The sequence below is a fragment of the Myotis yumanensis genome, unplaced genomic scaffold (assembly GCF_028538775.1).
Source record: "Myotis yumanensis isolate MYYU_CA2020_CCGP unplaced genomic scaffold, mMyoYum1.0.hap1 SCAF_11, whole genome shotgun sequence".
NCBI lineage: Eukaryota > Metazoa > Chordata > Mammalia > Chiroptera > Vespertilionidae > Myotis > Myotis yumanensis.
Window position 1 is genome coordinate 27,321,692 of NW_027223762.1, and position 14,432 is coordinate 27,336,123.

At 37.2% G+C, this 14,432-nt stretch overlaps 1 protein-coding gene across 20 annotated transcripts in view; it reads right to left on the reverse strand.

Annotated features, from left to right (window-relative positions):
* NRXN1 (neurexin 1) overlaps nucleotides 1-14,432 on the reverse strand; it is a 1,006,580-nt gene that overhangs the window by 552,706 nt on the left and 439,442 nt on the right. For all 20 annotated transcript variants that reach the window (XM_070429185.1, XM_070429195.1, XM_070429182.1 and 17 more), the window contains one exon: nucleotides 9,818-10,256. In XM_070429185.1, the coding sequence (XP_070285286.1) occupies nucleotides 9,818-10,256 (439 nt within the window). The remainder of the gene's footprint in view (nucleotides 1-9,817; nucleotides 10,257-14,432) is intronic.

The window sequence follows — 14,432 nt, forward strand, 5'->3', positions numbered from 1 at the left end:
TAGCTGGCAAGTTTAGACAAATAATGGATTCATTAGGCTCCAGTGTGGCTCTTGTGCAAAAATAAAGGAATTGACTGGAGGGTCACTAGGGTTCCTTTTGAATAAAATTTTTGAAGTTACTGCTTAAAATAATTTTTAGCTAAATATCAATTTTATCTATCAATAATTCTGATACACCTCTCATTGCAGAAGAGAATCAAAACCTACATACTTAAAAATGTACTTGTCAAATTCATAGTCTATTAACAAAACCAAAATCAGTAAAAAGAGGTAATCCTTTTTTGTCGAGCTAATATGCTAATTAGACCGAATAGCAGAACAAAGGTCTGGACGACCTCCCAGGGGAAGCCAGGACTGCGAGGGGCTGCGAGGCCCGAGCCCCTTGCATGAATTTCATGCATCGGGCCTCTAGTATAAGTGATAAAAGCATAATGGAGTATTAATTATATTGTATAATGCAAAATATAGAATTCTCATAATATATAGATAGTGGGGACAAAAAGACCACGATATTAACAATGAAAGTTTTGGAGTATTGGGGCAATGAGTGGATAATTCCTTTCTTCCATCTTAATTTTCTGTGTCTTTTAAAAAAATGTCATGTGTTAGGTTTAACAGAACTCCTCCTGTTCTGCATTATGCACTAAAATAAACTTTATTTTAAAACAAAAATATAGTATATTGTTTTCGACTTATTACTATATGTTTTCTGCTTACTTGGAGTCACGTCACTCATAAGCCCAGGGATTTCAGGAATGAAAGCAATATGTGAAGAATTAAATCTTGAAACAAAATATAAAAGTTTGAAAATATCTGTGAGAGACAAGACTGACAGGAAAAGGGCAGCTCATACGCTATAGATAAGGGTGTAAATTCAAACAGCTGGTTAGTAAAAAAAAAACCTGTCATTATCTTAAACATTAAAATGCAATTAACCCAGCAATTACAGTTATCAGAATCTATGCTACAAAAATTCTGATGGTTACACATAAAAACATAATATCGACTTCCTTTATAAATTAGTTTAAAACAGTGAAAGTTTTTAAAAAGTTAAAAGTTAAATGTGCATCAACAGAGAACAAGTAAATATGTATTGATATGTTCAAACAAAGGGATATAAGGTGTCACTACAAAAAATGGCATAGAAAATATTCTCAGTAGGTTTTCAAGTCACCCAATAATTGTTGAAAAATGATCTTGTTTATGGAAAAAATAAGCTCTAAATTTATTTTATATGCATAAATCTATTTATAGTTATATTGATGCATAGAAAAATACTTGGGAATTTTTTAATACCAAATTATGTTAATGGTTACCATGAAGGAGGCAGTGAGTTGATGAGGGAAGTGTGTGGCAAATGAAAATGTTTTACTTATGTACTTTTAAAATATATATATATATATATATATATATATATATTGATTTCAGAGAGGAAGGGAGAGGGAGAGAGAGATGGAAACATCAATAATGAGAGAGAATCATCGATTAGCTGCCTCCTGCACACCCCCTACTGGGGATCGAGCCTGCAACCCAGGCATGTGCTCTTCACCAGAATAGAACTCAGGACCCTTCAGGCCGATGCTCTATCCACTGAGCCAAACCATCTAGGGCTTCTTATGTATTTTTGAATTGCCTGAACATTTTCACCAACAGCACGTATTTTTATGTTATATACATGCCATGTGGTAAGCCCATGAACACATACATACTCACAGCAACATATGCATACATGTGAACATTAAAAAACAGATTCCACTGAAAAAAAATAAATGCACAGAAAACATGTTAGTAAAATGATCATATACAATAGTCAGAAATAGTAAATATCAATCAAGTGACATATTTTGTAGCAACTAAAATATTATTTTGCCGAAGTTCCACAGATTTCCACTCAGCACTGAACAGAGAGGATCAGTGTGGCTGGGTGTGGTCAAATAACAGCCTGTTTCCTGAGAGTGCAATTGACACAGCAGCCGAGGGTCTTCCCCTTAGCCTGGTAGGCCCAGACAGAAGATTTGGTAGACTTAGAGGCAAGATACCATCTTTCAGGGCTCAACTGATGTTCATCAGGCCCATAAAGCCTATGTATAAATTGAGAATACCAAGACATTAAGTCTCTATGAGAAAATAACTTCCATGGGATATGGAATGCCTCCTATGTAGATCTGCCAATATGATATGCCAATTTATGCTTATTTATGCATTTATGAAGGAAAATTTGTTACAGGAACCTGAATACTCATATCTATATAGCTGGTCTATTTTGTCCCTCAACTCCAAACAGACTTACAATGAGAGCTAAAACTTAACCAAAAGAGTGGGGAACATACCTTCCGAACAGGAAGAGTACACAGTAAGGCAATATCTATATATATATAAAAGCCTAAGCAACCGGTAAGGCTGAAGGACCGGAACGACTGGAACGATCAGTCAACCAGTCGCTATGACGCATACTGACCACCATGGTCCAGATGATCAATGCAGGAACTGCCCCCTGGTGGTCAGTGTGCTCCCACAGCCAACCTCCCATGGCCAGCCAACCTCCTGCCGTCCCTCCCCCTGTCCGACAGGCCCCATCCAGTGGGCGGCAGGCCTCTAGGCCCCGGCCAGCAGGCCCCCAGATCCCAGCCGTCAGGCCGGTAGGCCCTAGCCAGCCCAGTCCCAATCGGGACTTGGCAAGATGGCCCCAATAGGCCCTGATCACTGGCTAGGGACCCCACCCGTGCAGGAATTTCATGCCCTGGGCCTCTAGTGTAGTAATATTAGCCTATGATGTTCTGAGATTCTTCTACATCTTAATTAAGATGACCTGTCTCCAGTCTCTACAGTTGGGGTAAAGTAGTCAAGGCCCCTGGGCAGTTCTCAGATGAGTAGGGTCAATATTTGTCACTGTGATTTTCTTCTCTATAAACAAGTTAATACACTGAGTCCCACAAGCCTGGGAGCCTCGTTAAGGTGCCTCTGCCAAGCTCTGCTTTGATTCTCAGATGCTATTTTCATAGCTCCCAGAGAATAAATGTTGTTGCAAAAAAAGAGTTTATGACATAATTTAAACAAATAGCCTGATGAATTATGTTTATACTGTAATCCCAACTATATAAAATACATGCACATGTTAACAAAGATTGGAAACAATGTGTCAAGTTTAAAATGTTTTGAGCAGGGAAGACTGATGACTTTTTCCTTTCTAAATATGTTCAGAATAAATACATTAGCACAAGCATTGATTTAATAAAATTTAATATAACAACCATCTAGTCATCAGAATAGTCAAATAATTGATACATTATTTAGAAAGTATTTCAGGGCTCCCCTTGATGGTGAGTGGTTTATGGACATGAATACAAATTGAAGTTTTATAAATTTACTTAAAACTATATTAATATATGCAACAGGCTACTAGGAAGGCATGGGAGGAATGTTTATAGTCAGAGGGCAAGTTCAAATCAAGATCTAAACAGAGAAATTGTCTAATGGTTGTTCAAGTAGAAATGTCTAAGAGTGGTGATTCATGAATGCTATATGCAGAAATCAGTGCTGGTAATAGATCGCTAAAAAGTGCTATTCACATCAAACAGTGATTACTATAAACCTCTAATTATGTGCTCTAGAGAGAGCCTTGTGCCTTTCCCACTGTAATTTCTAGTTCTTAAACTGGAACTCTGTGACTTCAATTCAAATCTCAATGGCTTCTTAGCTGTTAAATGTAGGCTTACCCATGAATAACCACTGTACCCCGCTGTACACACACACAGATTTTGACAAGAATAATGAGTTTTCTTTTTTATTTCAATGTGTAATGATGGTTTGCAAAAAAAAAAAAAAAAAAAAAGACTGGCAGTGACTATGAAAATACTTGAGAGGATACCCTTGACTGAGCCAAAGAGCTTAACGCAAATTTAAATAATATTCATGCCCCCAGAAAACAGTCATTAACCTGCCCTACGGGTTTGGCTCAGTGGATAGAGCTTCGGCCTGTGGACTGAAGGGTCCCAGGTTCAATTCCGGTCAAGGGCTAAGCGTTCAATCTCCAGTAGGGAGTGTGCAGGAGGCAGTCAATCAATGATTCTCTCTTATCGTTGATGTTCTTACCTCTCACTCCCTCTCCCATCCTCTCTGAAATCAATAAAGATATATTTAAAAAATAAAAATCCTATATAACAAAAGGCTAATATACAAATCGACTGAATGGCAGAATGACCAGTCACTATGACGTGCACTGACCACCAGGGGGCAGATGCTCAACACAGGAGCTGCCCCCTGGTGGTCAGTGCGCTCCCACAAGGGGAGTGCCGCTCAGCCAGAAGCCAGGCTCATGGCTGGCAAGCTCAGCAGCGATGGCGGGAGCCTCTTCTGCCTCCGTGGCAGCGCTAAGCCATCAGTCGGACATCCCCTGAGGGCTCCCGGACTGCAAGAGGGCGCAGGCCGGGCTGAGGGACCCCCCGAGTGCATGAATTTTGTGCACCAGGCCTCTAATAAAAAAATAAAAAGCATGTGCAATTTAAAAAACAAACAAAAACAGTCATTAATCTCATCCTAATTTTAACACAATTCACATTTTAGCTAAATACCCTTGCAGTTATTTTCTGGTGAATTTGGGAACATAAAAGAGGGAAAGAGTAACTCTGGAAAGGGAGGAGGAACTGGTAAGGAAATGTAAGTCCCAAAAAGTTTGCAGAGTAAAGAGCCTCTTCAACCACATGCATTAACTCAGCAAGTTAGGACTTTTGCTCTGTCAAGTTGCTAAGCTACCCCTGGGGGACATCCACTTTGGGAGGCACTCAAGTCATCCACTCTGATCCACAAAATCATGGCTGGACTTTGTATGGTCCTTCCTCTACCAGTGTCGTGTAGGATCTGAAAATGCCATCCATGGCTCAGCCTCCTTGGCCCCCTATGTCATTGGTAACCGACTAAGCATGAAAGAAGCTACATTATACAGAGAGAACAGCTGTGCCCAAACAATATTAACCAAAGTGTAGGGATTAAAGTGCTTCTCTCCTTCCCATGTCAGAGATTGAAAACAGGGACATATAACCCAATGCAATTCATTGTTTTGATATTGAGTCCTAGTAAAGTATTCAGATGAAGGCAGCATTTCTCATCAAATAAGGGGCTCATATACCAATCTGTTATTGAACAAAGGACTGAAAAGCATATCATCAGAAAATGGATATCCTTGTGACTTCCTTGTCACTAGCAGGCTAACTGTAGCTGTATATCCCAGTCCCCCCAAAGGAGTGAACACCTTCCCTCATGATTGATTTTCTTCTACCCACATGTTTGCTAAAAGGCATGGGGACCTTATGAATAGCAGGGGTAGCAGTCCTAGTCTCATAAAAGCTTGTCATTTTTGTGCCTGGCTTATCACCATTCCCTGGGTTTGGAGAATGATATTGTATCCTTAAAAGAGGGACAAGACCTGTTATCCTATAGTATAATGTGTAAACTGCTTTCAGACAGTAGTGTAATTCCTTTAAAAAGTTACACTTACACCATGGCTGGTTTGATTCAGTGGATAGAGCATCGGCCTGCAGACCAAAGGGTCCTGGGTTCAATTCCAGTCAAGGGCACATACCTTGTTTGCAGGCTCCTCCCCGGCCCGGGGCCCTGGTCGGGGCTCATGTAGGAGGCAACCAATTGATGTGTTTTGCTCATATCGATGTTTCTCTCTGTCATTCCCTCTCTCTACCACTCTCCCTATAAATTAATGGAAAAATATCCTTGGGTGAGGATTAACTAAAAAAAAAAAGTTACATTTACAACCAAAAGAGTGCTATTACTCTTCAAATGTAAGGATAATGCTACTATTTTAAAACATTAGGGATGGGTTGCTACTGAGACATTCACATGTTTTTATTCTTTATTTTTTCTTATAACAAAAAAATTGAGCCACTGCTATTATACAAGAAGTACTGGGACCTGTGAGTATAAACATAAATAAGAATTTGCCTCTCATACATGGGTTTCCATTATAAAATGTTTGCAGAATATTTAAAAAATAAGTCTATCCACCAAATACAGTTTTAATCCTATCTCCAACCAAGATAACCAAAAGTTATTAGCATCAAATTAATGGCCATGGCTCTTATTCCTACTTATTTTTGCATGGTCAATAGCAGGAGGAATAACTCTTAGGTCTGGGCTCCCTCTACCTTAGGAACAGAAAAAAATATGGTTCATTAAATGTTTTGAAATATAATACTAAGGAGTATCCCAGACAAATCAATAGATAAGACCTTCATTGTTCATGAATTAGAAGACATCCCACACTGCCTTCCTGTCTTGGCAGTACCATTTCCCCGCATTATATCAAGAGTAATTTTCATACAGCTTCTGAATATAGCTGATGTGAAAAATCAGTAAAATAAATTACTCCTTGAAATTATATGTTTCCTGGTGGTTTTTTTTTGTTGTTGTTTTTTTTGTGTGTGTGTTTTTTTTTTTTAGTATTAGCCATTTATTTAATAACCACTGATAAGTTGCAAAAATATATATATATATATATTTTTGCTAAAAGTATTACAAAGGGTATTACATAAGTGTCCTTTTTTTTTCCCCCCGCCCTTGACTATGTTTCCTGGTTTTAACTGAGCTACAAATGTTCACATCTCACCAGCTTAACTCAAAAATAAAAGCTAGTATAGCTATTCACTCAATCTTTTAAAGTCTGCTTTATATCAAACCAATTTAGTGTGTAAATATAGAATTTAATTAAAATACTATATATAAAATATTAACGACTACAGTTATTAAAATTACATTAAGCTCCCTTGAGCTTGGCCAACATAATATGAGCTTTCTTTCTTTCTTTTTTTTTTTTCAATTTAGTAAAGGGCAGAACTTGGTTTAGTGAATAAGTTTTGGTTTTTATATTGATTGTTCCAGTTCACTAATCTAAAATTATAATCATATAAAAGTACTTTGCCATGAAAACAACACCAAACATAGTAACTTAAATTTTCCATTGGATTCCAACAAAAATCTCATGTTTTATTTGTTTTCTTTCTTAGCCCTCTTTGAAGACATCTCTTTCTTCTTTCCATTTAGCTTTGACCTTTTCCAATGAGGGTATAATAAGGACAGTTAATAAATTTTGGGTACTTTGAATGAATTAAAGAACTTTAAACAGAAAAAGTAGATTTTATTATGCTTGTGGATTAAAGTATCTATCTGATCCTTATTGTACTAGGTTACCCAAAGAACCTGGGGAAACTATTTAGATTGTATCACCACTTATGTCTGGAAAGAGTCAGATAGTTACCAGACTTATCATGGTGATAACTGTATAAGATATATAAATTTAAGTCACCATTTTGTACACCTGAAACTAATAAAATATTGCATATGAACTATAATTAAAATAAGTTTTAGAAAAGACAGAAAAAAATATCCAGCTATAAGTCATCATTATCAAATAAATGAGTGGTTTATTTTCCTTTTTACATTGTTTTGCATTTCCTAAAATTTTGACATCAACCATGTATTTCTTCAGATAATTAGAAAATACCTCATTCATATGGGAATGAAATACAACTGATCTGAAGTGTGGTATTATTTATCTCTCTGATCTTCCGAATGTTGTCCACTTAATTTGATCAGTTATGTGTTAGGTTGTAATAAAGTCTAAAAACCTACATATTCTCATAAATTAACTTCAAAATTTTATTCTAAATGCGCTTTAAGTCAAACTATGATATCCATAAGTTAGTATTCTAAAACAGAAGATTAGTCCATGTGCCTATCCTCCTCTACATCTTCTGTTTAAAAGTTCTTAAGTAGCAACTTAACTGTTAACTTTAGAAATAGGCTGAGGGAAGCCAAAGGGAGCACTCACTCTATTGCAACATCACTGTATTCACACTAATGTTCTCTTCTCAACTTAAATCAGAAAACCATAGAGGAATCGAATTTCTAATGGAATCTGTATAGAAGAGCAGTCAAGAAAAATATTTTGCTGTCTACTGTCAATTATCTAAGACACTCGGGAAAAAAATGACATGGCATGAACTGTAACCATTGTCCTAGTGGAGTTCCGTAGAGAAATGAAAGAATGACAACATAGAGAGACCAAGTTCCCAGAGACTGAGGAATCAGAAACAGAGTATCTGAGATACTTGGGGTTCTGAGCTTTCTTCAATTCTTCTCCCTCACTGCCAACTCTCTCCTAATTTTCATACATTCCATATATTTATTTTATTGTGCAAAAAAAAAGATATTTCTAGGAAGGGAAACACAATCTTCTTGATTTGTAAACAGGAAAACAAGGTATAAATAATAGTGAAATCAGAAACTTTTCCATTGCAGAGAAGTAGCAAGTGACAAATGAGTCTATGACCCCTCTCAAATAGGATGGTAATCACAGACTATTGGATCTGAAAGAAGCACTGAGTGTCATCTGGTCTGTGGCTCTCAAATTTGGCTGATCATTAAGTCCACTGGAAAGCTTTGCAAAAATATAGAATCTTAGGTCCCATCGCTGTCGATCCCACTTCACTGGGTCTGGGATTGGCAATGAAATTGGTCCTCCCAATATGTTTTACACAGCAAGCAATTCAAGCCCCCCCAAAATGCCTTGGCCGAGTTTCTACTGGTATTTAGTGGAAAATCCAGAGCGGATGGTATAGTATATGTGCAAATGAGAGAGTTGGGGAGGGAGAGGAGGAGAGTGGCTAGGTCTAAATTCAGTTGTCTTTTATTAGAAGAACATAATTTGATTTGTAAATGAGAGAATCAGAGTATGGAAGCACAGAGTGAAGACGGTAAAAGAAGTAAGAAGGAATATATAGTTGTATATATAAAAACAAATTGCTTGCCCCCCCCATCTTTCACAAATGCTATGATCTCTGCCTATATGATTCTTAGCAACTCACTGCTCCCCCTCCCCCCTCCATGCTACTTATCTTCCTATGCCCCAGCAGTGGGGAACCTTTTTTCTGCCAAGGGCCATTTGGATATTTATAACCTCATTGGCAGGCCATACAAAGTTATCAACTTAAAAATTAGCCTGCTATATTTGGTCAAACATTTAATTAACTCACCCCTAATACATTGGCAGGGCCAGACTAAATTACTTCACGGGCCTAATAAGGTCTGTAGGCCGGACGTTCTCCAGCTCTGCTATGCTCCCTACCCCACTCCAAAACTTCAGAGTAAAGAAATTATATTCTTTTAGTCCTTCCCTACAAGTCCCTTTCTTTCCCTGCCACACACACACACAGCTTCAGGAGAAAAGGTGTAGCAAAAAAAACCCCAGGTGGAATGAATCCCTATTGGTGGAATTCCAAACATCTTTCACCAGGAAGGAAAGCGACTTGGAAGGCAGTAGTTTTGCCAGTGTCCTTGAAATACAACTATATTAAAGTGTTTTTTGATACCTAGTCCTAACTCGAATAAAAAGTGTGCTGTATTACACTAAGAATTCTCTGTATGGATAATCATATATTTTTTTTTCATAATTTAGATTTGCCATTTCAGGCAACCCCAAACATCCAATTATGTAAATGTTCATCGGTAATGCCAGAACACTAAATTTTGTCATTTGTAAATTCAAGATAAAATTTCTTGCAAGATTGGACACGTGATTATCCAATAAGTATTCACTTAAGAAGCCATTTGAGCATTTGGAGTTTGATGCCCAACTATGATGATTAATTAGCTCTTTCTATGATGTGAAACAGAAATAGCAACAGATAATTTCCTTTACCCTAAAGACAGAAATGCAGAAAATCTTTAATATGTCTTGGTTTTAATTCCTTAGGAAAGGGGTGGATGGGATATTCCAGCAGATAAACAGCATGGGAAACAGATAAGTTACCTGACCGTCCGTCTCTCTGGAAGTCCACATGATACCATTCTCCATCATTCACCTTCTTCTGCAGGGCTTTGATTTTTATTGTACCTGACCCCATGTCTAGGAGGAGGTAGAGGTGGCCATCCAGCATCTCAATAGCAAAGAAGTCAACCTTGATCATCTGTGGGTGCTTGGCATCTTTTTGGTGTCGTGGCTTGCCGTGGCTAAATAAGATGAGGCCATTTGGCTCTGTTGTGCGGAAATCAAATGATATGGAGCCTGTTTTCTTTGCATTCCATTTAGGCAAAGAGATGAAAGACTCCGGGGTTTCAAAGGTGATTGGGTCCAAAGTCGCAACATTCTCACATTTAAATGCCACTACTCCATGGATCTTCATCTTAGGGTCTCCTTGCTTGGCAAGTCGAGATAATTCCAGCCTTACATCATTATTTTTATATACAACCTGTAGGCAGAGGATAACAGTGAGAGACCAGCTCATATTTTAATATTTAGAATGTGTTGTCATCAGCTCATGTAACTGGTGAGTAGATCAAGAAAAGGTACACAGTGTTCAATGCCTTTTGATGTATAATGCCATTTTTTTTTTTCAGCCAAGTAAAATCCAAGTATCAACTCACTGAACAGTAACCATTCCAATCTAATGTCATTCATATAATGTGCCTGCACACACACATGGAAGCTGCCTGTAGTTAACTCAAATAATTTGAATAAATCTGCCGAGAGCTTGTATTTCAAGTACGTGTAGACTTGGATTTATAAAAGCCATTTGCTTTCGTTAATTGACTATTATACTTTGTTTATTAAATACAAGTATTGACGTTTTTCAGTTTTCTCATGACTAAACTAACTGAAATTAAATACTTTTGTATAACAGTCCCCTACACTACAGAATCTCTGCTAGTGTCTATATATCCATGGTGATATACAGGATGGTACAAAAAGTAGGTTTACAATGGTGAGTACATGAAATACAGTTTATTCTTTAATTATTATTTATTAATCATTGTATTATTTTCCATATGAACAACTGTAAACCTATTTTGTCCCACTCTGTATATGTCATTTATAAGATAATCACAAGTTGAGGGGAAAAAATCCTACATTTTCACAGAAAAATCATAAAATACAACAAATGTGCAGAAGCTCGCTCTTGCCCTGCCCTACATTAGTAACTGTCTGAATAATGTTACGTAATTCTGGAACACGGTGTTTACTCTGGATCCATTCAACCTGGATCACTGGCGCTCCATTTCACTTTGAATGCAACGGATGTGGAGCAAAGTGTGTCCTGTACTGTCATTTCCTAAGGCACTTCATCTAAAGTGGTGGGTGGTGCTGATCACTGGTCCTAGGGTTGTTTTGGAATCCAAATAGCACACTGGGCAAATCCACTGGCAGGTCTCACAATATCATGCATCTGCCATCACATCACCTTAATAAACGTAGAGTGATTGTGACATAAGAATAAAGAGAGATCCATACCCTTTCTCCACAAAATGCATATCATGGATAATTACATTCCCCCAAAAAATGTAGGTCATACAGACATAAGGGTACATGAGTTATCTATGTCCAGATAACTGTCTAAAATCTTTTAAGAGGGCACTCAAAATTTCACAGCAGCCAACACTGTCAGATTCTAAACTCATTTGTCCATGTGTAAAATTGCATTTATATAACAGAAAAAGTAAGAAATCCTGTCTTTAACCAGGTCAACACAGCAATTAATTCTTCCAAACCCAAGGCCAACTGAGCCAAGGGTTAGTGTGGCCGATGAGTTTCCCGAAATGAGGAGTTAATGGGTACTTTATTTTTTCAGAGTGATTAAGAGTGCATGGTCTGGTATTGGACTCCCTAAGTTCAAATTCCACCTCCAGCATCACCTTCTTTTTGTCCCTCATAAGGAGATAATACCTTATAGGATGGTTACAACGATTAAAGAAGTAAATGCACATAAGTGAGAAAATCCACATAAAGGCAATCAATCCAATGCCAGGTACACGGTAAGATTATCAACTACTTCAAACTGCATGATTACAAATATCATCCTCTCTTTACGAAGTAGACACAGAGATATTTGTTCTAAATGAATTCATTATAAGGAAACATTTACAAATTATGCACACTCATATAATGGGTCTTTTATACTTCATTTGTACCAACTAAATAAGTCCTATATTTCAAATGCTAGTCCTAATGTTTCAATTTACCTTTATGTTGAGGAAGGATTATGCTAAAGAATATCAGATTCCTTACTCTTTGAACAAATATGTATAATGGTTTAACAAGTTTTTATTAACAACAAAAGAAGAGAAAATGAACTTAAGCAATAGCAAAAAGAAATTAGATTAAATCTTAAGTATACTTCCTGGAAAACAGAAAGAGCTCTTAAGCCTTGGGAAGGTTGCTTTAGAATTGCCGTTTTTCAGCATCGTTAGAAATGGAGAAAACACTGCGCACAGATGATTTTCCATTTTTATAACCTCTCGCCATAATGTGCAAGCCACCCCAAATCATTTTCCATTTTCACTTGTGATTTGTATTTTACTATCTGGGGATTCTTTTGACATGGATATTGATTAGGAATGAACATTTTCTGACCCAAGTGATAAGGATGATAATGTCGAACAATGCAAACACATTTCCTTTGCAATAAACCACAGCAATGGAATCAGGCGTTTCTGACATGAGCAAGTGGGTATAAGGGTGGGTATATTGCCACACAAGTCTCACATCAGCTACCTGAAAGATGAAGGATGTGGGGACTGGGCAAATCTAGGTGGGGGTTTCAGTGAGAGACTTATAATGCCATCAGCGAATTGGGTGTCCTGGTGATAGGGAGGTTTAAGTTCATGGGGAAGAAAAATAGGGATTCCCTTGATCATACTACTTAGTGTTAGCCTTGTACTGTCCCTGCATCCCACACCCCAACAAAGAAAATCAATATTCACCAGATCCTGTGCTTTATGTAGGCAGGGACCCTGCTCACTACAGCCCAGCACTAAGATCAGCGCACCTGGCACAGAGTAGACACACAAAATATTTGGTGCAAGTTGAATAAAATTCTTCCTTTACTTTTTATAAAAACCTCAATCCCAGATTACAGAGTACTATTAATAACAATATTTACAAATATAGTTAAAATACAATAGAATGTCCCGCTGGTATGGCTCAGTGATTGAGCATGAACCAAGAGTTCATTGGTTCAATTCCTGGTCAGGGCACATGCCAGGGTTGTGGTTAGATCTCCAGTGAGGGGCATGCAAGAGGCAGCCGACGGATGTTTCTCTCTCCTTGATGTTTCTATCTCTCTATCCCTTCCCCTTCCTTTCTCTCTAAAGTCAATACAGACTGTGGTACTGTGGACTAATACCATAACCTAGCTACTATTTTCACCCTATTTCTCTAGGAAAATGGAGAAACTCCTGTGCATATAAATGGATAGCTGGCCTATGTATTAGAAAACTTCACTTTCAAACCTCATTTTGGAGGGTGTAAATTACTTTTACAGTGAAAAACACCCGAGTTTAAATTCCCCAGAGGTAGACTCATTTTCCTAGAAGAAGTGTCTTGAGGAGAAGCACAATGTGTTTTTTTCCCCCTTCTCATTTTGTATTCTTTGAAAGGCAACTCTATAAGATAGAAAAGCAATTTTGGATGGGCAGGCAGATAGCTGTCAGCTCTACACTATTACTTCATGTGACCCAGATTTCATAATCACCGTATTTTTCTAAAGTTAGACGTATCTTAAAATGGCCTGAACATAGTTCAATTATAATAACAAGGAGTAGCCAGTAAGCACTCCATCTTTTAAAAATTCTCATGTAAGCTCTTTTTTGCTTCTATCTTTTATGTTTCTCAGTAATTTACCATTATTCACATATCTCTTTTCTTATTTATAACACGTTGCAATTTATTTAATACTTTCAACAAATCTCTATATACTCTAGCATCTTAATAATCAATGATGATATATTATTGTACACTAATTGGGATCTGTTGTGGAATCTATATATTTTTTTTGGAACATTGACTTTTTCAAGAGTAATTAAAAATGTTAAATTTTTACTCTCTGTTTACTCTCTGCCAGGCTCCGTTACAAAATATTTATATGAGTTATGTGTTTACTTCTCACAAGCATCTTAGGAAATAGATAATGGTACCCTATTTTATCAACAAATATGTGGGGCCACAGAGCTCAATGAAAGCCTTACATCATGACCATGTCTAATACTGTCTGAATATCTCATGATGTTAACTTCAAACTTTGTCTTAGTATCTCAGCAGAAAATCTCAGGTGTTTATTTATTTATTATTGCACTTGCTTAGTAAGTAGAAGATTCACAATCAAATAGCTATTTGCCACCATGCAAATGGATGACCTTGTTATAAGTTACATGGGTTATTCCAAAAACCAGGATTTTCCCTTTCATTTGTCCTCAATTAAATATTTTTAAATGAATCAAATATTCATGGAATTTTTCATGTGCCTCTTAATTAAAATGTCTCTTCAAGTTTGATTTAAGCCAAGGGGCCTATTACTCTGTTTGCAGGACTATAATGTAGTTTTTCAACAGGTATTTCATTCATGATGTATACATTCTAAAATCCCATGTGG